This window comes from Oxyura jamaicensis, chromosome Z, assembly GCF_011077185.1.
Source record: "Oxyura jamaicensis isolate SHBP4307 breed ruddy duck chromosome Z, BPBGC_Ojam_1.0, whole genome shotgun sequence".
Classification (NCBI taxonomy): Eukaryota; Metazoa; Chordata; class Aves; order Anseriformes; family Anatidae; genus Oxyura; species Oxyura jamaicensis.
In genome coordinates this window covers 24110987-24138773 of record NC_048926.1, presented here as the reverse complement: position 1 = coordinate 24138773, position 27787 = coordinate 24110987, and the positions used below count along the sequence as shown (strand labels likewise).

Below are 27787 nucleotides of genomic sequence, written 5' to 3'. Positions count from 1 at the left end.
AAAGAGAATCTGAGGTTTTATTTAAAAATAAGCTGTCTTACAAGGAGAGGCTGGGTAAAGGTGACATATGGGTATGGTGGAAGAGTGCAAGCGTCAGCATATCAGGAGGTTGGTGGTGGAGAGAAAAACCTTGACTCGCACAGTGCAGTGTTTTACTGTTTTGGATCACTCTTCATATTCTCAACTAGCATGGGGGACCAGCTGTATCCCAGTCTTTGACAGCGACAAGAGGAGATGGATGAGCTAACAGGAGCTGGGAAGAGAGACCGAGCTTTGTCCAGGTTAACGCCGTGCTTCAAAATCATGTCATTGGAGACTCCCTGCAGCACCCCAGGGATGCACACTGTAATTTAGCAGCTTGCATCCGGTGCCTAACCCAAAGTGTCAGCTCATTGTGCTGCCCCTCCTCAGCACTCCCAGATTAGCTTCATGCTTTGTGTTGATAGCAGCAAGCATTCAGTGGGCGGGGAACGCAGCTCCATGCAGGTCTGTTCATGCCAGCACTCTTATCACTGAAACAGATGAACCTAGCCTCTGCACTGAAGAAAACAATGGAGATCTGTAACAGACTTGCCGGTCAGTAGGCCAGAACACCCCAGGGCCTTGGGATGTATGCTGTGGCTTTTTTAATTAAAAAAAAAAAAAAAAAAAAAAAGTCACTAGAAATTCTTGAACTTTCCTGCTGTGTTGCTGGCAAGGATTAAGCAGGCTAATAGCTAAGCAATGAGCAGATGCTGCTGCGTGAACAAAACTGTTACTCTGATACTTTCCACGCATTTAGAGTAAGGTTTACCCATCAAACATAGATTCTGGAATCAGAAGTGGCTGTTGTATTCTCCTAATCTGATTTCCTGGCCAGAAATCTTCAGCCAGTAATTCCTGCCTCAAACTGTTCCTGTTGGCAGGGTAAAGGGTGTCTTGTTGAAGAGAAGCTAATTCTGATTCATGGCATTTATAAATGTGGTGGGAAATCCATACTTTCAAGTGAGAAAGGCAGGAAGATTTGGCCTTATTTTGTATAAGGAATTCTACCAACACTGATTTACAGAGATTTAATTAGTCAGGACAGGAGAAAACAGACATGCACCAGACCCCAAGGTTACACAGCCTGAACCTGTGACGCAGGGAGGCGAGAGGCAGAATGGAGGCACCATGTGGCCCCACAGGACACCTGAGGGGTACCCAGGAACAGACTTCAAACTCCAGTCTCAGTTCATGTGCTGAAGAGCAAGGAAAGCAGGGAGGGAAGGGCTTGGTTAGAAGTTGTAACTACATGGCTTTTTCCAGTAAAAACACTGTTAAGAGCCAGTTGTGCCCTGGGAGCAAGCCAATTTCCTCTCTCGGTGTGTATGCAGGCAGCATAGCAGAACCTGAAGCCCAGGACACGTCACTTTGAGCCACCTACCTTCAAGCAGCCTACAAAACTCTGCCTACAATATACCTGACCTCGTTTCATACGCACTTGTGACCTTCTGATGGCACATCAGCTTCACTTAAGCTAGCAGGAAAGCCATTTTGCTTGGATCCCAAGTGTAGTTTCACTTGCAGATGCATGTTGGAGCTTCGCGCGTATCCACTTCACCCATTCCCGAGTCATTTCTACAGGGATTATGTAGAAACAGGGACTCTCACTGTTCCCCTTTGCTGTGAAAAGAATGCAATATTACCAGCTGTACAGAGGACTCAAAAGATGTTAGTGGTGAAGCAAAGGAACATTTGAGGACTCTGTGTCTCCTCAGGACTCGGATGGTATAAACCAGATCACTGTATTCTATTGTAAGAATATTAGGAATTGTGCCATTTTGTTCACACCTTATGACATGAAGTTGCAACTGGGAACGATGCTTTTACTGTTCTGTAATTCCATGGTTTTTCAGTAATTAAAGAGATTTTGGTTTACATCAACTGGCAACGAGAAGAATGCAAGAAGGCTGCATGCAATGAGGAGAAAAAAAAATTACCACTTGGCCATGTTTCAGGTGAAATGAATGAAATCCATAAAATCTTTCCAAATGTAAACGTGATCAGAAAGAAAACAAAACCAAAATCTATCACGTGGTGGTGACACATACAATTAGTTCATTTTTATAGCGGAAATTTACATGTTATATGCCTATTAAGATATAAGAGATACGAAACTGCTTTTTAGGTAAATGTGTATTTTGCTTGAGCCTAGGAGTTAAACACCCATCAAAAACATGGTCATGGGGAGGTGGGGAAACGTGTGTGAATGCTCGTGCACATGTTCTGTAAACAACCACTTGGATCCAAATGGGACCTTTTACACAGCTAATGACCTAACTGCTGTGATGTTTTCTGGAACAGTTTCCTGTGGAAAAGGTATTCCAGTTAAAGGGAGCACAATGCAAAGGTGTGAATAGACAGTAAAAATAATCTATGCAACACGTAGGAGTTTTACTTGTGACCGAAAGACCATCCCCATCTCACAGTCCAGGTGGCTGCAGGCCATGATAAACTCAATTTTTTCTTAAGTATGCACCACCACCTGGTAACTCAAAGTTTCTTGGGGATGACAGAGCACTTCTTCCTAAATCCTCCTAGGTAGCCAAGAGCTTCCAGAACCTTTGTAAATCTCCCAGAAGCCAGCATATCTAGGAACCATGTCAGGACCAGTGGCCACAGCACCATATAACCCAGCTGTAGACCTGACAAAAAGCAGCTGGGCATAGCCCTCTCAGACACAAAGCATACTGTTAGCAGTCACAGCATCTCACATGTTTTAGTGCTGGGCTGAGTGCAGGAAGCCCAGGGGCAAGGCGTAGCCCATTCCAGTGTTTGACAAGGGCACTGAGATCTTGGCTGATACATCTTATTTGCATCTTTGGAAGGAAGGGAAGGCAAAAAAGGTGCATTACAATTATGGCTGCAGAGTTCACTGACACTGAAAAATATCTAAATTTTGTGTTGTTTTATGATGTTTAAGCTCATAGGAGCTAAGCTTTCACACTGCAGTCAGCCTCTCCAGGGGCTGGAAGTATCTCCCACTAGCAGCTCTAGGAAAAGCATCCGTTGGCTTGGTATCTATTAAGATGCTTACATAGCGTAGCATTTGTTGTTGCTCTAATCATACGATCACCTTCAAGGCTGTATGTAGATACCGAGAGGCACACAAGGCAACCATAACAGAAAAGAAAGCACTGAGTGATCTGCCGAAGCAAGGCAAGGGCTCTACTGCAAACAAAGAGACACCTGAAATACAAATCTCTGAGATGGGGTGGGAACAGGGATCGCCTGTGCACGTGTGGCCAGGTACACACGTGTAACCAGTCTTTCCAGAACATCAGGTTAGTCATAACAACAAACGGTGGTATCACTCACTACATCTTTATTAGTGATCCGCAACTCACACTCATTTTTTCTAGCAGGTAGGAGTTATAATTAAAAATAAATAAATAAAAGGAAAAAAGGTTCATGCATTTAAGCAGTCAAATTTGGTTAGATTCTGATTGTTTCACATTGCTTGTTAGATTTGTAACAGAACACTTCATAGCAGTTGAAGATTTAAATCTTAAGAACACATGAAACCAGTATTTCCAGACAAATTTGTGTAATAAGGATTTTAAAGAATTATAGCCTAATACACTGTTTGCTTATTTTTTTTCCCCACTCCAACTCTAATTTAATGTAGAGTAAAACCTGCATTGTCTATTAAGGAGATGCAACAATTAAACCTTTCTGCATAGGTAACTTTTGTAACCAAACTACATTATGATAGCAGTACATACCTTTGTACTGAACTCTACAGTTGATGCATTTGCACATTTTTTATTGACACTTTTTAGCCCAGTACCATGTTGTGTTGGGTCTGTCTGGGATGGAGTCACCTTTCCCTGCAGCAGCCCACACAGTGCTGTGCTCTGCACTCGTAGCTGGGACAGCAGTGGTATCACCCCAGTGCTGTGTCTGCTGCTGAGCAGTGCTGGCACAGCATCAGGACTCCCTCCAGGCCCCAGGAGCCAGCAGGTGGGGGGTGGGCAATTGATGGGGGGGGACATCACCAGGGCAGCTGACCTAAACCAGCCAAAGGGATATTCCATAACACCTGATGTCACACTGAGCAATAAAAGGGGGCCTCTCATGGGGGAGGGTCTCTCCTGAACAACCGGTACGCGTTTTGAGGCCCTGCTTCCCAGGACATGGCCGAACATCGCTCGTTGATGAGTATCATCGCTCACAGAGAGTAACTTTTTTTTCCTTTCTCTCTGTGCTTCCGCATGGCCTTGTTGTTTCTTTTGTTTCTTTTTCTCCCCATTCCCCTTCCCTTTAATTAAATAATTCTCATCTCAAACCTCGAGCTTGTTGTGTTGTCTTTTCTCCCCCTTCCTCTTTGAGGGGAGGAGTGAGAGAGCGATTGTGGTGGAGCTCGGCTGCCCACTCGAGTAAAACCATCACACATGTACAACCAGTTGTAAGTGTCATTCTTTCTGACCTGTTGTTAAGTGTATGCAGGGCAACTTCTAACTCCTAAATCAGGTTTTTATTAATGACATCTCAGGTTACTTAATGCCTTTACCTTACAAGTAACTGTCATAGACATTTAACTCTGGTGGCACTAAGGTCACATTGTGCTAGCAGGAGACAGTAGAGTTCGCAGGCACATTTACACATTCCTGACACTGAGGTAAGCAGCCCGCTGCTGGGAGTCTGGTGCTGCCTTATTTAGCCTTACTGGAGTTAATGAGTAAATGGAAAAAAGAAAACATGCGTGCCCCCAGGTTACTAGATAAGGTCAAAGTAAAGGGTCTTATTAAAGAAGTCCTACAAGAATATGAAGTAATGCAGGCATAAGCTACATGCCGAGAGTCAGGCCAGTTTTCCATCTCACAGGAGCTCCACGTTGGCTGAGCCACAGTTCTCAGAAAAACACGTATCAGGAAGACAGGTAAAATTGTTACCGCATCTGACTACCTGCCTCATTTATCTGACAGACACTACCTCCGGTGGCAGGAAAAATGTCTGAATGTATATCAACATTTGAACTCCTGCAGTTAAGCTTGATGAACGGCCTAAGTACTATTGGAAGATACCTGCCTACCAGTCTGGCCCAAACTGGAGGTTTTTCAAAAACGAAGCACAAAGTCCACATTCTGTTGTCAAAGTCAGGTCAGTGCAACTGCCAGCATCCCTCCAAAAGTGGTACAAATCTCTTGGAGTAAGCAATAAACCACATTCCATTACACATGTTAATTAAGAGCAAAATGCCACCTTATCCTCCTCCTTTGCTTGCATACTATTGTGTTCTTATGGCAGTGGTGAATGCTGTTAGTATGCAGGTTTCTGGGTACAGTTTGAACTGACAGCACTAGAAGAAACAGTCACAACGCTGGCAGCCTCCGTGCTGACTACACAGCAAGTTTTTCAGAAAATTCTCATACAGGACCTGCCTGCCTGTCTGCAGATTTAATTCTTGGAAGGAAAACAGAAACTCCCTAAGTAACTGTCTGAAATAGTAAGGGTTTCTAAAAAGAAATGATAGTTCGCTGAATAAGTTTCTCACAAATGGAGTAAAAAAAATAAACTTAGAACTGAACAGAGAGATGACATGAGGATATTTCAATGGCATCAAAACTTAGATTTTATTCCAGTTCTACTTAGGTAAGTTTGAAAAAGAAATACAAAAAAAAAAAAGATGAACAAAGTTTGCACCAGTGATTAAGGTGTGTTCGAGAAATGCAAGATGGAGTTCTCAAGCTAGCAATAACAGAGCTGCTGATGGTGCCTTCCAGGTGGTGGTGGTGGGTTATAGGAGGAATAAATCTAATACCCATCAGGCCTTTGGGAAAAGAATTAACAGAAGGTTATCCTACACTGGACTGTATCTCATGCCCCAAAGGACTACAGCCATGCATGTCTCTTTCCCAGCCTCTCACACTACTATACGTCACTACAGCTTGTGAAGAGTGTTCAAAGAACTCAATTTAGCTCTCCAAGAAGTTCCCCTATCTCAACCAGACAAACTAAAAGTCAGGTGAAACCTGCTATCATTTTAGAGATTTGTAAAGGAATCATTATACTGGTGTACATGGAGCATAAGTGACCATGCACCAGAAGAAGCGTCCAAGCAAGAGTTAATAGAACAGCGTATATGCAGCAAGTCAAGGGAAGAGGAACAGTCACAAAACAAAGAAGAAACAGGTAGAAGCGAAGAACTAACAGAGCTGCCTGGAATGCTGACAGTATGGAGGCTACACCATAGATAAGAACATACCACAAATAAAAAGCAACAGTGTTACACCTCATCCTGGCTCTAAGCTTCTTTGTCAAAAGAGCATAAAGGCTGGAGGGATCATACAGTGTTGGCACTAAGGAAGAATCAAGGAGATGAGGTGAAGACACGACTGCTAGGAGTCTTGCCTCTCCATGTCACAAGTAACCTCAGTCTCTGTGAGAAAACAAAATGAGTTTTGTTTAAAACAGAGAGCACCTTCCCTTTCTGTATTGTGTGCTCTTACAGTGAGTTTTGCTGCTTTTATTGTGGCAATATAGTAGAGGAAAAAAGGTTTTATTAAATTATTTAAGCAATATCAGTACGATCCACAGAAGTTACTCAAACTCCAGTAAGTCTGAAAGTAAGAACTATCAATTTTTTCACAAAGAAGAGTGCTAACCCTTCAGGAAGAAACAGCAGTGGCTCACAATTAAAAAAAAAAAAAAAAAAAAGTGATGAGGGCAGGTGTCCTGGTTTCAATTAGGACAGAGTTATTTTTCCTCCTAGTAGCTGGTAGGGTGCTATGTTTTGGATTAGGATGAGAAGAGTGCTGATAACATGCTGATGTTTTAATTGTTGCAGAGCAGTGCTTACACCAAGCCAAGGACTTTTCAGCTCCTCGCTCTGTCCTGCCAGCGGGCAGGCTGGGGGTGCAGCAGGAGCTGGGAGGGGACAGACCCAGGACAGCTGACCCAAACTGGCCAGAGGGGTATTCCATACCATCTGGCGTCACGCTGAACAATATCTAGGGGTGGCTAGCCGGGGTGGGGGGGGCGGCTGCTTGGGGATAGGATGGACATCAGTCAGTGGGTGGTGAGCAATTGCATTGTGCATTACTTGTTTCGTACACGCTATTATTATTATTATTATTTCCTATCTTAATTAATTGTCTTTATCTCAACCCACAGGCTTCACTTTCCTGTTTCTCTCCCCCATCCCAGAGAGGGAGGGGGGAGGGTGAGCGAACGGCTGTGTGGTGTTCAGTTACCGGCCAGGTAAAACCACAACAGCAGGGAAATTGTCTCAATCCAAGAGAGAAGGCATTTAGATTAAATTCCAGTTTGCACAAGTGTACAAGATAAACCTTTACACAATTACACAAGCATGCACATTGCAAGCTCAAGACAAAACATAGGTGACTGCTGTCGTTCTTAACAGAAGCAACAGCTATATATTCAATGTGCTGGTGTGATAAAACAGATTGTCCAAGCTGAAGCATCATTAGCATGACATAAAGCTTGCAAGGTAAGCTAGCTACAAATTTAAACGGTATTTAGATGACCAGTTGCATAGTAATTGATAGCCAGCCGTAGTCACAAATATTCCTTCCAGAGTTCTGACCTAAGTCAAAAGAGTTAAGTCAAACTATCCAAAAGCCTGAAATCAAGAAAAAAATATTGTGCTGATGGTTTTTCCAATCTTATCTTACTCTGTGGTGTATGTACACTTTATGTATGCACAAAACCACCATTAAGAGCAAAGTAAGTTTAGTCCCTGACACAGAAGGCTTCGTTCACAAACACAGTTGAAGTCAAAACATGATGAGCTGCTATATACACTCACAGCACAGAACAGCCTTACCTGCAGTGCACAGTATGACAAACAAATTCCAGTGTGGTATTTGGAAGAGAATGGTTCTTGACCTATTATATAGCAGCACTGTTTTTTTATTCAAGTCTGCTGTGGTAGACACATGACTGGAAGCACACAGCTCAGCAGCATAGGTCACAAAATGCTCAGTGTCCTCTCTCTTCAGCCTCTATTACAGAGCACAGTGAACAAATGCTCAAACTCAGTATCTACTTGACAAGTTTTGCCAATAGCAGCTTGGAGGATTGTTCCTTGTTCTACTGGAAAAGGTTCCCTTCAGGCCAGGGTGTGGTCTAGGCATATGCTGTGTTTGACAAAAAGGGAATGATGTAACTCTCACAGCAGAGCTGGTACAACACAAAATTGCCACTGCCATACAAGCTCTATTTGTTATGCCCAAGAGTTAGGTGTGAGTATACTCACTGAAAGATTCTGTACCTGTATTAATGGCTGAGTGTTTCAGGACTTTGAAGTCCAGTCAGAATGCTGCCTAGAGAAGCTGAATGCAAAAAAAAATAATAATAATAAAAAAAAATTACAGTACTCCTCACGCTCTCTTCCTTACTGAGATTAACATATTTTTTAAACCTATCCCTGCCAGAGGTAGGACTGCAGTTCTCCTCTCAGTCCTTCAGCCTGCACTCAGGATGATCTGTGATTACACAGAATAAAAAATCTGCTATAACTAGTATAGAGAAAATGTTCATGAAATAACATTGTCATTTAGGTCATAGTAGAAGTTTAATTTTCACTCACCAACAACCAGAAACACAGTAGAATATTGCCATGAACATAGTAAGGTACTGAGGGAATAGCAACTGCTGTCCCTTTAAGGCCAACATATTTCCAAGTTGGCTGATGGTACAAGTAAATTGAGTTATCACAGCAGCAAGAAGATGGTTACTATTCCTCTGCAACTTTAACCCTTCTGCTAATAAACTTGCCACATACATTAAGAAAGAGAATGCTGAAAGAGGTTCACAACTGGGAAAATGACAATGGCTCACCAGGTATCCCTGAAATCCACTGCACAACAGGGGTGGGCACGGGGTTAGGCTGCACATCAACAGCAGCTACTGGCTTGTTTCTTTCCATTGAAGAAGTCTGGTTGCCCAGCAGCCACTTTGCAACACAGTTATGCTGGAAGTCAGGCAACAAAGCTGAGCACAGTATCTGCACTATGAAATGTTCAACAGCCACAGGTTGACAGTAGGGCTGGTATAGTTTTCCCAGCTGGATCTCCCTCCATCGTTTATTGCAATCTTGAGGCTGTGAAGAAAACAGTATTTATATGCGCTCTCAGATAACTTTTCCTGGAAGACTAGAATGTGTAAAAGAAACAACTTCACATTCAATCTATGCATCATACTGTTTTCCGTATAGTATGTGTGTCCTTTGAAAGTCTTAAGGCATGTCAAATGAGAGCACAAGCAAACTCACTTGTTACTACACCGGCATGTTAAAAGAATCCCGCCCTTCTCTTACAATGATAAAGTTTTTCCAGTGTGTTATACATCACACATGTAAACTTAAGCTCCAGGTGAAAGGGATGTATTTGCAGTTTTTCTTGTTTTGCACTTTTGCATCTGTACAGGATAGCATATGATTCAGCATAAAGGCTTTGCAAAATTAGGCTGTGTAAATCTGTAGCCAGCAAGCATCTTCTGATGGAATTACTACCTCAAAGCCTGGGTCAAAGTAATGAAACAGCAAACCAGAGAAAGCAATCTTGTTGTGTTGTTTACAAAAGTTTATTACACAAAAGTTAATAATACCTCAGTTTCAGTTACGAAAATTACATTCACATTTTACATATTAAATATTACAAAAATAACCATCCAGTGACTATTACGGCATTTTTCAATGGTTGGGACTCGGGTCGTATGATCATTCATTTTCATCCACCATCCACAGCAATCAAAAAATCAATTTTTTTGGTAATCCTGAAAAGTGTAAATCACATTGTTACCAAAGTAAAGGGGTTCAGCCCCCTGCTTGAGTTTTTAATGCTCATTTAATACTATTCATCACATTCATTTAATCTGAGCTAGTTAATGCTGTCTGCAGCAGCACAATACTGCTATTTCAGTAAGTCTATGGAGGAGTAGCAGAATCAAAGCTAACTTGCACCAATAGCTGTACTCCCTGATTCTCAAATTCCATAATTAAGTATTAATTGCATTTGGGATACATGTATTTCTCTTTGTTGGTATAAAAAGTTAGCCACTTAATTCTATTTCTAGACCTATGAAAGGCAAGCTATTTTAAGACTTAACCCTGCCCTACCACATATACTCTTAATGATCTTTTTTACATGCTGTCCCAACACAGAAAGAGAGCTGTCTGTAGCAGGTAGTGGCCCTTTATGTCTATGACTCATTCTTGAACGATGTTTTTGTTAGTATTAGCTGTAGAGATGCAGGGAACAGCACTTTTCTGATTCTGTTCTAACTCTTGTCCTCTCCTTTATTCACGTGCTATTTATAACATAGGTAGAACACAGCATCGCTGCCTTCTGGGGTGATGGATATGAAGTTTGCTGTGGGAGGGTCCAATTGTTTTATGTCTGCCCTGTAAGCAGAAATGCCCTCTAAAATACATCGGCATTGAATCATTCCAATGAACTTAAAGGGAATACCCAAACAGAAGTTTTTAACCTTAGATATGAATGGACTTCTTTTTTTCAAGCCAGTATAGAATAGTTCTGAGATTAGGTAGGTTTCCTATGCGTTGACTTAGGGAAGAGTTTATTGCTGTTATTTGCTGTTATCTTCTACATTCTGTTTTGTGAGCTTATAGCTCTGCAGAAATGCAAATTTATAGGACTGGAAATCAGTGTTCTGGGAAAGAAGTGCTGTATTTGACTAAGTGTTTTCCAGGGTGGAGAAGATGGACAATGATGTTATGATAACATCATTGTCTCCACATACCTCACAAATTGTAAGTAAGTAGTAGCAATAGGTAGCAATCATGTATGCTTAATACCTTCTGTCATTCAGTTAGTGAGTTTTCCACTGACAGTATTTCCCCTGAAGGGTACAGCTGCTGCACATTTAAGTTTGGTGAACACTCGCCAAGGCTACAGCATTTTGTTCTTGTGGAAAAGCAGCACTTCATGGGGATGTTATAATTTCTCTCTCCCAGAAGCCAGCCTCTGGTGCCAAGATTTTATAAGAGGGCACCCACTAGTAACTGCTCCAGTCTACTCTTTTAAGTCCTAGAATGCTGCCTCAACAGGGCTGAGGGAGAGATGCTGTGCAAGATGCAAGCACAGCTTAGCTTGAGAATTTCAAAGGATGAAATTTATTTTTCTTTGAAATGACTTCTGCACATTTTTGTTCTGAAGAGTAGTAAAAAGTGCTGTATATCCACTTTTATTTATAGACTGTAATATTATTGCTCTTCCAAACTAAAAGCATATTCACTTTTTAACTTGATGTTCATGCCATGTAATGACGAATGAAATCCAGGGTAGCATGTTTGCTAGCTCTAATTTTGTCTCTCTCCTTTAATGTCAGGTGGGACTAGAAGATAAACCTTTGATACGCTGGGGTTCTATCAGCCTAGCTGATCAGAACAAATTTTCTGATGCGCTTCAACCAGCACTTGGAGGAAACAACATGATTTTTAAACTGATACTGAAATGTCTCAGGAAGTAATGCTGACTTCCTAAATGCCTTAGTTATATCCAATCTCAAAACTTACAGCACTTAACAGTGATTTCACCTTGCTGAAGATGAGACTTCTGTAAAGACATTAAGCCAATTAGCGTTCTAGTTCTGATACAGCTCTGGGAACCCTGTTTATTGCTAAATGAAAGACTTTAAGGTCACAGAACTCAGAAACATTTTTTCCTCTTTCCTGTCCTTTAGTTAACTGGCGTATTTCGGGGCATAGACTTCAATACACTAAATCACAGATCCTCACATGGTGTTGCAGACAGAGATAAAGAGCTTAAATTAAGCAATTAATTACATATGGGAATTTGAGAAGTCAGCCCATGGTATTGAGGTCACCAGACAGCATGCGAATAGTTAAGATTAAAGATTCTAATGAATTAATGCATTTTACTTTTAAATTGACAAAGACTATCAAACAATGAGTTGAAGTGCCTAAAAAGTAAGCTAAACTCTAATAATTTATCCGTCTGAACTCAAGAGGATATGTATTTTCATGGAAGTATCTGCATTCCAAAAATATATCACTTCTGTATCAAAGAGTCTCGTACTGACAAGAAAAAAAGCTGACAATAACCTGACAGCTGCTATCTAGCAAATTCCAGCTGTCAAGGCAACAAACTCCCAGCTTAAGAACTAATGTTTGCCTCTCTGCTAGAAGGTCTGCCTAGTTTAGCACCAGATACAAGCCTTGAATCCTCAGAGCTTCCACCTCAGTATGGAGTCTCAGAAATAAAGGTCCTAATAGTAGCCTCTAACTTACTTGGTAGTACCACACTCCATTATGGAGATTAATGGTATTAGAGATTTCTTCTAACACGGATTTCAAGAAGAAAAGCAAAAAAGGGCCTTTTTTCTTTTGTACTAGTTCTGTTAGAACACAGAACTAAGCCATTCTCACCCTAAAGTGTTTATCCTAAAACATAAATTGTCACAGGGCTTCCGATGGTGCTGGTACCCAGTTGCCCATTCAGAAAGTTTTTGTTCTGAAACATCTGAAGCTTCACTTCCTCTCTGAGCTTGTAGCTATTTTAAAACAGGTGAAACATTAAGACGTTACCTTGATCTATTCCTTCTGTTCTTTTCCTTTTTAAATTTAAAAGTGCATTTTGTTGCTCCTTTACAACCTCTGCAGGACAGTTGGGTCTGGGTAGTTGATTTCCTGGAGTGGGTCCTGGTCGATTACTGAAATACTTCTGTTTCAATGCCTTAATAATAATAATGAAAGAAAAATAACCAAGTAATTAGTATGTAGCATCAGAACTCCATATGTAGAGAAACTATAATGAAGTCACTTGTAATTGCAACTTCAAAAACTACTTTGACACCTTTGTACTGGAAGGTGTCCTCGGTACAAATCAAGGTTTGGTGTTCTCAATGATTACCATGGTACTTTGATTTTATTACACAAGCAATAATTGTGAACTTATTTTTAACTTGTACTCAGACATCTAAACATCCAAACTCTAAACTACACTACAGGAGATTCTGTACAAACAAGAAGTTTGTCTCTGAAGAGCTTACATTCTGAAAAACAGATGAGACATGAGGATAAAGAAGAAAGTGGAGAAAAAGAAATATTGAAATAATCTATCCCAAGTCATGATCAGATTTAGAGTCTGAACACCTGTTTTGTTAGCTTTTAAAGAAAGTCTTCTCCCACAATTTTTTTTAACTGTGTTGCTTTTACAATGTAAACTGCAAGAAAAATACAGTTTGAACAAGAAAAGACCAATACAAGTAAACAGGGGTAATTCCATATAGTGATATTACATATCCTATTTTAAAATTTTGGAGTTCCACAGCTTCCATAAACTGTGGTATATGATCTTACCTAAGCTGTCTTAGGTAAACATCATTCTTGCTTATGTCAGTAACATAGCATCCAGATAAGGATGCTGGTTAAAATCACCATATTTCCAAATAAAATGAGTCAAAAAAGTTTAAGTGACATTGAAGAGACTGGATGAATTAAGGATGAAATCTTTTTAAGAGTAGGGAATGGGACGTTGCAAACTTTAGGTAACTGAATTTAGCATGTCAAATATAATGATTTTCTGAAGACCACGACTCATACACCTTTATCTACATTCACTTTATAATTGGGCATGGAGATTATTAGTGAGAATTATTCATGCCTTTCAGAGTTCTCTATACAGTACACTGGAAATGTATTTCCAGCATTTCAAAGACAGAGCTACATGACATTTCATTTCAAACCTGGCTTACTAGCTTCAAAGGACATTTATCTGATATTAGCAGTAGGTTAATGAACATTAGGACATAATGCAAGCATACAATACCTGAGTAGCTGTAACCCTAGCACAAGGATTAAAAGTGAATAAGCCTTGCAGAAGACTAAGCAAATCATCACCAGCTGCACTGAAGATATGCTGAAGCGGCATTCCAGGGAAAGGCTTAAATGTGACATAATCTGGAAGACTTGTCATCTCCTACAAAGACAAGAATTTGATGTATATTTTTAAACTTTGAAATAATTCAGCTTTTCACATAAATAGAGCTTCATAACTTCTGTCTTCATAGCAGAAGCTTACTATTTTTCAAGATACTCCTAATACTTGGTCACTGAAATTGAAAAGTATGAACAGTTGGTCATAAAAAAAGAGAATAGTATCTAAGTCATTGGTACAGTTGTTTCACACTTTAAGTTTCCAAGCACTCTGTCCTTCCCTTGCTTCACTAGTGACCAGTGAAAAATGAAAAATGGCTAACAATGAAAGGAAGCATGAAGGAACTTTAGAGTGAGTGCATACAAATGAAGTAAAACTAGCTTTGGCTTTTCTCTTGCAAACTCACATGGCAGAAAAGACAAGATTCACTAAAGAACCAATCTGCATTTTCTCCAGTTTAGTAACAGGCTGTCCTCAGAGTTTGCTGTTCATCACAAATGTTTTAAGCTACTTTTGAAACGCAAAATTGTTCAAGTTTTACTTGTGGAACGGAGGGAGGGAACAAGAAATATACCAAGCAGTTAAACAACAGATGAATGGCATACTTTTATCTCCCTTATGTACAAAAATCAATTCCATTTTATTCAAATTCTATCATAAAAAACTGTTATAGAAAATTATCCAAACATCAGTAAGGAATTTAAATCTCTAAACATCACACTAAGCTTATCCAAGCAAAACAGAACACTAACACTGAAGTGAAATGTGTGTAATCAGTCTCAGTTCTAAAGGTTTCAACTTGCAAACCCACATATTTTGAGAATTAATTTGGGAATATATCATTTCTGTTGTGCCATCAATTCTCCTATTCTGCTTTTCCCACCTGTATCAACTCTTCTCCCATGAATGCTGAAATGTCACTGCAAAAAAAAATTTGTGCATTTCCTTTAGAATCTTAGCACAATATAATTGTGCAGGACTAGTACTGCCTTATATTTCTCCATATGGCTATAGCTCCATTTGGTGATCGTGCACCATTTACAAAAAGGAAAACCAGCACAGAGAGGAAGCAGAGGCAGGACAGGATTACTAGTTAAAGTACAGAGGATGCTTCCACAACCTAATAAAACAAGACAGTCTGATCAGGGAATTCAGAACTCCCAAAGCCCTATGGAACAAACCATCACTGGAGGAACTATGTCCTGTTTTACGTCAGCCTGTCTTAAAACCATGGCTATGTGGGTCATTGTACATTGTGACACTATGTTTGGCTCAGTGTTAGTGAATGACTACATTTACTGTCATCTGGATCTGAATAACTGTACTACTGATTTGTATTTATTACTGTACTGTTACTCTCAGATAAATTGTTTATCCCTATAGTTGTTGGTCTGGTGTCTGTCACCACATCCTGAACTTTTAAGTTGATTGGGTCACCTCTGGTCACAGAAATGTGATATAGTACACAGCATCATCACCTGCCCTGGCACCATGGTGTTTGCCTTAATTGAGTTTTTTGGAGCCTTGCCCCACCCGCAGACACCAGATTGCCTGATTGTGGGAACTGTCTGTTCTCTTTCCCTAGCTGCTTTGATTAGAGAAATTCAAAACAAACAAACATTTGCCTATTCTTCTCTCATTGTTTCAGAGATACTTAGCATCATCTGAATAGAGACAATGCCTTTTGTCTCCCTACAAAAAGAATTAGGTCAAACCCGGTGGAGTACTCAGGCTGCAGTAGATTAGACTTTCATTGCTGCCTTTGCTGCGTGTGCAGTCTAACATGGAGACATGAGTGCATCGCATGGTCCCCCTAGTGGCGGTATGTGCCCAGGAAAAGCTTGACCAGCAGCTTGAAGCTACACAGAAAGGGGACTTTCTGAAACAAAAATACATAGAAATTTACATATTGAGTAAGATGACTGGTACAGAAATAATTCTTAAAGCCCAAACCAAACTTAAGAATCCCAACATTTTTGGAAACCCAACATGATGCTAATGAAGGTATCACAAGCATCTCTACATGCTCTTCCACAAACATAGCACTTGTTTTATGCTGCTAGGTATATTACAAATACATTACTGTGGATTACTTAACCTGATTTGGAAATAAATGATGTGATGGGTGGAGGGGGGTTCAGAGGGAGGGGAGATACCATACAGATTTCAGAATCAGATACCCAGGCCCTCACTTTATGATCTGGAATCTGACTACAGGTTGCAGCAGAAAATGTAGACTGTATTTCTGGGTGTAAGTAGCTTAGAGTAAACAAGGAGTGCCCACAGGACCCCTGACTATTTCATGGCTAATCCCACATATTTGGGCTGAGCACAGCTAGGCTAGTTATCATTCATGCTTTAGATGCAGCCTGTATGGCAGATGAAGACCTACATGGAAGCTGTCCCACTGAGACCCATTGGTACCCACTAGTTAAAAAGGGTCCACTCAGAGTATGGATACTGATTTGTATTTATTACCACACAGTTACTCTGAGATGTGCTGTTTATTGTTAAAGCTGTTAGTATGGTGTCTCTTACTGTCTCTCAAACCTGTAACTTGGCCAGCCTAGCTTAAGCTCCCACTAATTGCCTTCAAGAGAAAGAACAATTTAAGTCTTTCAGTTAAAGCAGATTAATTTAATAAAGCATCTCAAGAACATTAAGCAACTGCCATTAGTTTCACACCAATAGCCATGGGGAACTGTGGACCACGAAAAGAAACCAAGAATTTCCGTTAATGTTGCTTGATGCTAACAACATTGCTATACCAATAAAAAGTTTGCCAAGAGGAAGAAAAAAAAAAAACAACTCTGCTGCTTGTCCTCTTTCTTTTCAAGATACGGCAGCTCCTTCCTCAAAACCTACTCAACTAACTGGTATATCACTTAATTTAATTTCAAAAGCTAAAACAAAGTAAAAGTATACATAAAAAAGTGAAACAAGGAAAACTAATGTCAGTGTGTTAAACAAAAAAGACTCACAGGCCACTGTTCTTCCGTCGGAGTGCCCAGTGTTTCAAATATCCTTGTCAGCTGGTCAAGATCAGAGTCTCCTGGCAAGAAAGGAACCTGGGAAGAATAAAACAGAATTATACAACAGAAAGTATCATTGAATTAGCTTCTGAACTTCAATTCTAGAAAGCAACTTTGAGTGCCTCCTCATAATTGCATTGTACATTCACAGCAAAACATCTTCGTCTGCTAGCTGCCCACAGCAAGGTAGACCAAACATTTGAGGCTTTCTAGTGATGTTCAAATAGATTTTGAAGGTTTCTTGCAACCCAGGCTTCAAATCAGTGACTCAACAGCAGAGAACTAAACATAAAATTAAACTACCACCACATTAATATAAAAACTCTTTTCCCTGTGTTCTTTTCCTTTTATTTCACATCTAAGCTGAAAGTTTGTCTGTTGTTCAGTGATCTTTCCAGGATCTACTGTCTCAAGTTAGGCTTTGTATAGATTCAAAACATAGTGAATTGTAACTGGACAACTAAAATAACAATTAGACTAACAGAATTAAGATGACATTGAGGGCAGATGGTGACTCATACCCACTAGGACAGAAACAGCCTACCCTGTGTCACATATTAATTAAATTAGGCAAAAGACAGAAAAATTAGGTATTTGTCCAGTTGTAGTTTGTGCATCAGGCACACAATGACAGAGAAAAAAGGACTTCATGAACTAAAGCAAAATTAGGAAGAATTAGAGGCAGTATTTAAATAATTAGGAGCATAACGAATATCCCTGATAGGAAGTGCATTCAGTTGTGGTGTCAGAGTCTATTACACATCAAATGCTTTCGCAAAGCTCCCAGACGTGCATTGTCCCTCAATCTAGTTTATCCAAGAAGAAAGAGATAGACACATTAAAAATTATAATGGTGATAAAACACCTAACCATAAACACATTTTCTGCTTTGTGTGAAACACAATTATTCAGTAGAATTCAATGTGTTTGCTTTCTGACTTTCCACAAGCTTACTCAACTTTAGAGAATCTAATCTATGTTTATGTACACATTACTAGAGGTGTTTAGACAACAGCCACTATAAATTTCTGTTTCTGAACCAGCAACTAAATTGTACCAGCACACCTGTTTGTATGATAAATCAGACAAGGTAAAAGGCATTCCAGGGTGTTTTCAGACAGACCAATTCCCCAATCTGGTTCATGACACAGGCACACAAACATTTAAAGAAAAGAGCAGAAGCCACTTAATTGTGAAAGGTTAAGCTATAGCACAGGTTATTTCATGCTTTCAGTTGTGTCTGCAGCTTTGCCCGCCACTTCTCACCTCATATTTTCAAGTCCTCTTGAAAGAGCTACATAATAGATGGCTTAATTCCATAAAACATACTTAAGAATCATTACATCTGTACACCTTACTCAGGTGTGATACATTAGAATCCTGTCGGTCATCAGGATTTCTTCAAACTACTTCACTCCAATCTGTTAAGCAACCACAGCTGAGAATAACATTAGCACAGCTCCTCATTACAAATAAACCCACAGTTAGTGTACTGGTGCTAATTACTCCCAGTTACTGGGGAACAAGTTTCAAGGAATAGAGTGTGCGTGCATCTGTGCTGCCAGATTTCTAGAAATATCACGAATGAAAACTGATGGAAGGCTCTATGAAAGGTAACATTCAGAGGACTGGAAGAGTTAACTAATCTACTCACCTTCCCCAAGGCAGGTCTGTGACAATTTGCTGCAATTTTTTGCTTAGCTGTTCTTAAAGACTTCCAATGATTGTGACAGTTATGGAACCTCAGTCTACTTGAAAACTTCACTTCACTTACAGTTAGCAAGCTTTTGGAAGAAGGGAGGGGAAAAAAGCATGATTTCCTAGAAAGTAGCTTAACTTCCTTTTCCTGCTAGTGTTACAGCAGAGAGGAAGCCCGCACCTAAAAGCGGTAGCATAACACACTGAAGAGCAAATACAAATGGTTACATATGAAAACTTACCCTGAGGAGCAACTCAGCTAAAATACAACCAACAGCCCACATATCAACACCAACACCATACATTCTAGCACCAAACAGTAATTCTGGGGCTCGGTACCACCTGGAAAGAAAAAAAAGTTTTAGGAAAAATCACCTGATTCTTCTGATATCAAGTCCTGTATGCTGCAGTAACACAAGAGCTACAAAAAGGATTCTGCTCCTGACTGTATTTTTCAAACACTGAAGAATTGCAAAGTCTTTCATTTAAAAAAAAAAAAAAAGTTGTGTGTTCCTCACCACAGGCACATGCATAACCATAGATCACCTACAGTTTCAGCTGAGCTGGTTGACAAACTACGGAACTGTAGATGTGCAAAGGAAAAAGTGGGCAGGTTTGCAAGTTATGAACCATAGTTTTCTTTAAATTTGATATTCAAGAAGTGACACAGAGAATTCTTTCCAGCTTTTAGAAAGACCTGTAGCAACAGACCTAAGGATAGAGATTAGTTCTGTGCAAAATAAACCTTGGCAGTAGTTATTTAAAGCCGCAATGAATATCTGGTACATACTGCACTTGAAACAACTGTATCAGTTCAGCCTCTTCAGTGAATGAAGGTGCTAAAAAGGAACAATTTTGCCTGAACAGTTTTAGCATTGCAGCAGACAAAAGGGATTTTTTCATTTTTTGCAATTCTCCACTCTTTAAGAGTACATCTTAATTAAGCATGTCATAAATCACATTGGTAAACCCTTTGTCTCATGCTTTTGTATCGTAAGTAATGTGCCTAACTACAAAAAATACTCTTGATCCTAAGATTAGCAGCAAGTAACAATTGTCTTCCTCCGAGAACTATAGGCTTATATGTAAATGGGTATGATTTTCATACTATAGAACAACTGTCATCAATACAAATTCCAGAAGCTCTTAGAGACTCTGCTAAAAAATGCCGTCTTATGTTTTCCGTTTTAAAATTTTTGCAACTACAGCTATATAATGAGGAAGGTACCAAACTCTAAACATGGTGATTTGACATGGTGTATTCCAGGAGGCAATACAAAACAGCTACACAATCTAAGAAACAAAACAGAGAATGTCTTACCTTGTTACTACTTGGTGTGTATAAACTCTGTTTGGGCTTCCAAAAGATTTTGCCAAGCCAAAGTCAGCCAATTTTAAAACCCCGTTTTCATCTAACAACAGATTATTTGGCTTAAGATCCTGTCAGTTTAGAAAGCAAAGAATTAATCCTGTCAGTTTTGATAAGAACAAATATATATTGAACCTCCCAGCAGGCATGCAGAAACAGCATTCTAAAACTCAGTCTTTTGATTCTATTACAAGTTTACATAGCAATGAAAAACAAACAAAACATAAAAATCAAGTATTTCCTCACACATGAGAATCAAAACTAGACTATTTGAATATTACAATACTTAATCTCCAGAACATAAAAAGATGATTAGTTTTGCAGGAGTATTAGTTTTACTGCAGTGTTGGCAAATTAATAAAAAACCTAGCTAATTTTTCAGACAACTGTGGAAATCAATGAATCTGGTACAGTTTAATACAGTAATGGTGTTGTGGGTTGGCCCCAAGCAGAAGCCAGGCAGCCCACACACCTATGACTACCACCACCCTTAATGGGACAGGGGAGAGAAAAGGAAGAGCAAAACCAAGAAAACTCATGGATCAATATAAAGGAAGTTGTATAGGTGCAGGAAAGGGTAGTGGCAGGGAGGAAAGCAAGGGACACGAAGGAAATCAGTCATCTCCTCCCACTAGCAGGCCAATGCCCAGGCAGTCTCTAAGCAGCGGCCACCTTGGAAGCCAATATCCTCCTTCTTCCCCTGCCCAAGTTTTTATTGCTGAGCATGACGTTGTAATACACAGAACTCCCCTCAGGCCTGCTTGGGCCAGCTGTGTCTGTTCCGGGTTTCTGGCCTAGCCCCAGCCAATTTGCTGGACTAGGGGCAGAGTGGTGGTAACAGAGAAAGCCTCGACAGTGTGCAAGCACTGCTCACCAAGTCTGGAAACACCGGTGTGTTATCAACACCATCTTGGCCACAAATCCAAAATAGAACAGGTTGCTATGAAGAATATTAACTTCAACCCAGCCAGACCAAGTTCACAGTTCTAATTAAAGTCACATGTTACTTGAGATACTTTTATATATGCGTCTACCTGATAGCCATGTGTGTAACTCTTAGCATTTCTGGTGTTGCTATTGCCACACCATAACAGCTAGCATGAAGTCTTATAGACTAAAAACCTACAAATTTCAAAATCATCTACATTCTTAGACTCAAATTCTGTCAAATGTTACTTTCGTTACTGGCACAATGGTTGTCAATTTAGCGCATGCTTACCCTGTGTAGAATCCAGTGTTGATGTAAATATTCTAATCCTTGAAGTGTCATCAGCATGTATGCTTTGATGTGAGCTTGAGTCAACACAATACTACTATCCTTTATAATAACCTGTAAAGTGTTAAATTGATAGTAAAGCTTATCATGCCAAATTATTTTTCTCCAGTTCTTTCACAAAACAATTACTTCTATCCTTGAAGGCAAAGTTTGAATTGGCTGCCGTGTGTCCACTACTGTTCTCATCCTTTCTCCAGGAAAATGTGTCTCTTCTGATTTACTGACCAGAGGTTTAAACAGGGAATCCACTTAGCCTGTACGAACTTTGCATAACCAGCAAATAAAATAAGGGGGAAACTTAAGTTTATCATTTTAGCTTCATTCCAGGATGGTACCCTATCTTACAAGTCAAAGCTGTGCAAATAAAAATGTTAAATGCGCTAATCAATTTGAACAAATTGTATTCCTACTTGTTGCTTCTTCTTCTGTGCAACTTAAGCATTTAACTTTTGTAAATGCATTGTTTTCCTCTTCCCTTTTCAGGAAGACAAGGTACTATAGCCCCTATAACATATTTTAACAAACCTACTCAACATTCAATGTTCTTTTATCTTTAACAGTTTAAGCATGACATTCACGTTGACTTTTAATACTTTCAACATGACTCCCCTCAAATTGCTTATTAATACTACCTTGCAGTTCAAAAGCAGCCTTTCCAAGCTTTAAGCTGAGATTTACAAAACAGCTAAAACTATACAAATAATTTCAAATGTGCAGCACATTCCCATACACAACAGGCTGCAGACCCAAATGTTGGCCTCTGCGTGATACAACAATGCAAATAACTGCTCTGCATACCACAGCACTATGTATTACTGAGCATTTAATTCCTTGTTGTACACTGTATCTTCTTCATTTCTAAATACTACATAGTTGCTAAGTAAACAAAATGAATCCTCTACAAAGTGTACTCCTTACTATAACTTCTATTAGCAAACAAAGCCTTCTGTCTCACATTCCTCTGGGTTTCAGGAAGCCTGTCAATGTATTAATATTTTAGATGCTAGCCCCAGTGCTTAATGACACATGTATTTGTTAAGATAACCTGTTACACATTACCTTCTGTCCAGACTATGGACAGATACATAGATCTGACATGACTGCTACCTACAACAGTCTTCCAAAATGAGCAATCTGCATCAAAACATATGATACAAAGATCTCAAAGACCAATTAATTTAAGACCTTGGAGAATGAAACACCTGCAAGATTCAGACTCACAAGTATGCAGCACTGTTATGTTTAAAAGAAGGGTGCAAAAGTGTGTGACTTTTAGCATCAGATCATCACTTGGTACACTTTGCTTACTTAGTATACCATGCTTACTTGTACATGTTTTGTGCTATTGTGCTTGACAATTGCATTCTGAAAGCCTGGCCTGTGACCAGAGGTTTCATGCTCTGACTGAAGACCCAGAAAACTAACATAGTAAACATAATTTGTTTCTTGAAGATTATTCTGACAAAAAGTATTTAGAAGTAAAGGCATTTTGAGAAGAGACAAGAACTGTCCAACTGTTCAAGCTTTTTAGAGGCATAATCTTAATCAAGTTATGTAATGAAATGTCATCTTCCTAGAAATCAGTAAATATAAAATCTGTTAAGTACTTTTTTCCAAAAGCATTTGACAATACTGTAATAATCTTACCTCTAGATCTGTTTCCATAAAATCAAACACCAAACTAATATTGGATTTGTGGCCAAATGCATCTAGAAGCTGTAAAAACAAAATACATTATGATTAATTATACTCTCCTACTTCCAGTTTTCCGAAATTCTACACTATTTTAGTCTGCTTGTGGATTTTCAGGTTGCTGTCGGGGCTGGGGTAGACAAGCACAGAGCAACTATTGCAAAGACGATAATCAGAGAGCAGTATAGCTCAGACACTTCAATTTTGTCTCAGCTCTGATTTTCTTTAACATAACCCTTAAGAAATTGCATTGCTTCAGTTCTTCAGCCTGCAATATAAAACTTCTTAACTCAGTTGCCAAAGAAGTCCCCGTTAAGCGTGGTAACATTTTACACAACTGCTTCTCCTTTCTGAAGTTAGAAATTTTAAAAATAGGGTAAACTTTACCATGTTAACTACAACAGATACCCTAACGCACACCTCTCCCTCTGCTTAGCTGTTCTACAGAACTCCTACCCTCTTCTTGAATGAATTCAGAAGTGATCACAAATTTGTCAATTTCCTTTTAGAACTGCTTCAACAACACCTGTGGCAACAAGTTTGAGATTCACTATGTGCTGTGTAACTTAACATAGTTACACCTCCCAATCCCCAAAACAGAAACACATCTCCTATTTCTAGTATTGTTTTTTTTTTTTTTTCCCCCATATCAGTTCTGCATGCACTTTACCTACTACCTCAGTTTTGTAGACCTCCCAGTGCCCATGAGGAATCCCCAACTTTTTCATAAAGGAGGTGCTACATCCCTTTGCTGTTTTAGTTGTCTTTCTCTACATATTCTCTATTCTTGATAGCTAGAGCAACTGCTTTGAAAGTAATTTCACAGTCTAAAAGAGTACTTTCTCTCCAGTCTGAAATGTTTAATCAAGTACCTGAAAAATTAATATCTGCTCTAATACTTATGGCAAAGCTTCAGATGATCTACGTTAACTAATTTTGAAGTATCTTCAGGTGCAGCTAAATATCTAAATAAAACTGAAAAGATACAGGCATTAATTACTCCTGCCAACAAAAGTTTTAAATATCAGCAATAAAACCTAGTAAGCCCCGTGAGTCCCACTGTACCATTCCTTACTAAGCTTGCTTTTGGCTGTGACTGGTTTCACCTGAAGCTAGCAAATTCAGATAAATTCAGTATTGCATTCATATGCATATCTATCACAGAAATAGAAAGTCAGGTGATTAAAGTTCCCACAAGTCTTCCCACAAAACCCAGGTGTTGTTTCATGTAAACAGTAATAGGAGTTCAAAATAAAAGACTTCATTATTGAAATAAGTGTTTTGCCATAGCAACTGTTTGACTGCTCATTTTAGGTGACAAACAGCTATGACAAAATTAAGTAGGACCTCCATGACCCAAATAATTCTGAATTTGTTTTGAAACTGTACCAACAGTATTTGGGGACCAATTCTAGAAGTAGCATTCATTTTACTTACACCAATAATATTTGTATGGCTTAGCTCCTGTAACAACTTTATCTCCCTGAGGGCTGTCCTGTTGATTCCTACATTGACAAAAAAAGATGAGAGAACAAAATTAAAAACTTTATTTTAAGCTTCAAAGAAACCTCTCACTGTTATTCACTGATGATTTACTATTACAGTCCATATCCTCACCACTCATCCACTTGTTAAATGTCAAGTAGATCGCTATAGTTACGTTGATTGCCGAAGCCTAAATAAAGGTGGATGTATATTTTTTCATAGCAAATATATCATGACAATCAGAAGATTTGGATTATCATGTTCTTGAACAAGCTTGGAAAAAAAATCACCTTTTTCAGATTATACCAAGCTTTGGTTTTGTTTTAAAATAAAAGTTACTTCTTGCAAATACTAGTTTTTCAATGTGTCATTTCCAGAGGGAGGCACAATGACAAACCTCATGAATCTCTTCTTCCTGAATCACAGAAAAAAAGTACTGTTATTTAGAAAGGCAGGAAGTGCATGCTTCTCTATACTTGTGTTGTGACTAAAACAGCAGAGTGGCCAAAGCCTGCTCACCTGAATGTAAATCTTATACAGAGATTTGATACAGAAATCCTGGGGCGTGCACTTTGGCAGTCACACAAGCTGCATCACAGACCCTGATTCCTGGGTCTTCCTTCAAATAATGCTGGTATGTATGGCTTACACAACTGGCTGGCAAGCACACATTCCTGTAGCATGTTGTGGAAGAAGAGTTTCAGCTGCACATGAGCTGAAGAAGAGTATTCTCCCAGAATTTGTGATCCCAGTCAAGATGTAGTATTTTAGCAAAACTTTGGGCAAAGCGATGGATTAGCCAATACTCCTGCTTTGCCTAGCTTACTTTACTTCCAATTTTAGACTGGCACCTGAAAGCAGATTTTGCCTGCTGAAACCTGCTGTAGCACAGTTCTTGGATTCAGAAGAAAGTACTCCATTATCTTACCAGGTAGCACAAGGAAACCAGATATGATTACTATTTTTTGAACTATAGGTTTAGGCCAAAGGTAATGACTGCCCTTGAAGGACATTAGTCCAGTGAAGACCAGGTGAATCATGACTCTGGGGCGGTCAGCACAACTGGTAGACTCTGGAATGTCTAAAAATTCATCCTTACAACGGAATTAGAGAGCTGAGAGTAAAAACTCATCACAACAAGTTGGTAACTTGGTGCAGGACCCCAGAAGGATAGCAGCCTATACACATACTACTGCATTTTTGGGCACCACATGGTTAAGTAAGAGACAATGATGATTACTGGGTTTTACTTGCAATACCCATGCCTAAAGACACGTGGCTGGTCAGAGCACATGATCAAAAGACACTGCTGCATGGATCTATTTCTCAACTCAAAACAACAAAACCAACCCACACAGAGACAAGATTTTTAAGATCTTGTTTTTACTAACTTTACTCCAGCATACATCACAAAAATGCCACAAAGCAAACATCTGACAACAGAGGTAAGCACTCTCACGTCTTACATATTTAAAGCATAGAGACACATCAAAGCAAGGTATTCTAAATTTAGTGCTATAAATATTATTATTCTACATTGTATTTGTGTTTGTATTCCACTTAAATTGAGAAGCTAACGAGTTATATTCACACAGTTAGCCATGGTAGATGTTACACACAGTTACAAAGAGAACACAGATATTTCTATTGCTTTTTTCTGTCTCTCCAGGTTGAGAAGCAATCCTCAATTATGCCTTACACTGAAGGAGTAAAGCTTGTTTTTCCTCAGCCAAGCTACAGTCTAAAAAATTAACCCACCAGTTTGCAGAAGCAAAGACAACAAAGCCATGCAACATGAACTTGTTTTAAAACTTACCATCTTTAGCTTCTGATCTATTCCCAAGTTTAATCTGAAAAGAAACGTTTCATATTATATAAGGTTAAGCCATCTGTGCCAACAGTTAGGGTACATTCTTTAGTGTTATTACTCCAAACAGAATGAGTTTTAGTATCAGAAAGTGCTTTACCAACTAGGATTTTTTTTCTTAAAAAGATAATTGATTCTACAGCATTAGCTTTTATGAAAGTTGAGAGACATTCATGATGAGTGAAAACAGACACGTTACAAACTGGCAGCACAGAATGCTTTGTACTGAAAAAGCTTTATTATACAAGTACCCTCCCCTAGGAGAAGTGAGGCCAAGGAACTGTCAGCCTTCTCAGAAGGCCTTAGACCCAGCCCAAGTACACAGAGAACACTAATTTTACTAGAATCATTTTGTCTTGAGCTTTTGCTGAATGAACTTTCAAGTACTGATATTTCCAGATGATAAAAATAAGAAGGTACAATACAAGCAAGCAGGAATACTTTCTGCAACAGCTGCTGCTATTAGCAACAACAATGCAAGAACAATGCTGTAACGCTAAAATGGCCTAGCATATAAAACATAAATACTTGTTGATATGGTTCCGACTTGCCTAAGTAAACCCGGGCTCTTATCTAACCACAGCACCATAACATAGTTTTTGTCCCTCACAAAGCACTGCTAGTCACCTCTTTCTAATACAAAAACTTCCTGTAATTTCTTCAGATGGCATGAAATGAAACACTTTATGACAACGACAGCATTTTCAATGTTTGTATTTGAACAGCTAGGCTGCAGATATGAGAACACTTTTGCCAGATTCTGCCAAAAAACTGCTATCTAAAGTTAACCAGGAGTAACATTCCTGGACTGAATGAAATAATGAATGGCAGGCAGGAAGATTTAAGTAACAAGCTTTTATTGGGGGCTAACAAAGCCTTAAATTCGGAAATGTGTGCTTTATTTGGTTTTAATGTGTAAGAAATAAATTCAAGCTGCAGGCTTCAGGAACTCTGATCTAGTAGGACTGAAGGTAGCCTTTCTTCTTGGAAAAAAAGACGTAGTAAAGGCAGCTGAAGAGGAGTACTTAGAGAAAACGCTACAAATACAAATGAGAGCTCCACTAGCCATTAGGGGACCGAAAAATAAAGAACTAAAATAAGATAGCCATGGTGCGGGAAGGGAAGAGCGCAGACACTCACCTTTTTGATTGCCACGATCTGGTTGGTGTTCTTATCCCTCGCTTTGTATACCGTGGCGAACTGTGAGGAGGGAAAAGAAACAGGGTGAGACATGCGTGACGGCCGGGACGGGGCCTACCCCGGGGCACCGGGACCGGGCGGCTCACCTGTCCCTCCCCGAGGAAATCGAGCTTCTCGTAGCGCTTGGCCCGTGCCCGCGCGTCCATGGCCGCCGCCGGGGAGACGTGAGGGAAGCGGGGACACGCGAGACAGCAGCGGCCGACCGGCGGCCGCGGGCCTTTAACACCGCCACGCTTCCGGCCCGCCGCCGCCGCCGGGACC

General features: G+C 39.6%; 1 protein-coding gene across 8 annotated transcripts; it reads right to left on the bottom strand.

Moving 5' to 3' along the window:
• CDK7 (cyclin dependent kinase 7) lies at positions 1-27787 on the bottom strand. 8 transcript variants are annotated; one of them, XR_004746433.1, is made up of 15 exons: positions 27613-27787; positions 27467-27526; positions 26276-26309; positions 24412-24479; positions 22930-22998; positions 21226-21336; positions 19959-20077; positions 18880-18979; positions 16889-16975; positions 13800-13949; positions 12557-12704; positions 8827-9088; positions 8258-8309; positions 7811-8123; positions 4418-6403 (listed from the first exon to the last, which is right to left on the bottom strand). XR_004746433.1 is itself a non-coding variant. In XM_035311008.1 (12 exons), the coding sequence occupies exons 1-12, from the start codon at positions 27670-27672 to the stop codon at positions 1499-1501; spliced, it is 1152 nt and encodes a 383-aa protein (XP_035166899.1). In that variant the 5' UTR covers positions 27673-27787; the 3' UTR covers positions 1-1498. The 8 variants fall into 8 exon arrangements, 5 of the variants coding, with proteins under 5 accessions (XP_035166899.1, XP_035166901.1, XP_035166903.1 ...); XR_004746432.1 differs by having other exon boundaries at positions 7811-8309; XR_004746434.1 differs by lacking the exons at positions 4418-6403; positions 7811-8123; positions 8258-8309 and adding an exon at positions 1513-1644.

What these genes read in the sequence shown, in the direction of transcription:
- CDK7 (XM_035311008.1), bottom strand. Translation starts at nt 27,672, where the DNA reads ATGGACGCGCGGGCACGGGCCAAGCGCTACGAGAAGCTCGATTTCCTC. An exon ending in GCCATACAAATATTATTGGT is followed by an intron (nt 22,999 to 24,411) that starts GTAAGTAAAATG and finishes TTGTTTTTACAG; the next exon opens with CTTCTAGATGCATTTGGCCA. An exon ending in CGACGGAAGAACAGTGGCCT is followed by an intron (nt 13,950 to 16,888) that starts GTGAGTCTTTTT and finishes TTGTCTTTGTAG; the next exon opens with GAGATGACAAGTCTTCCAGA.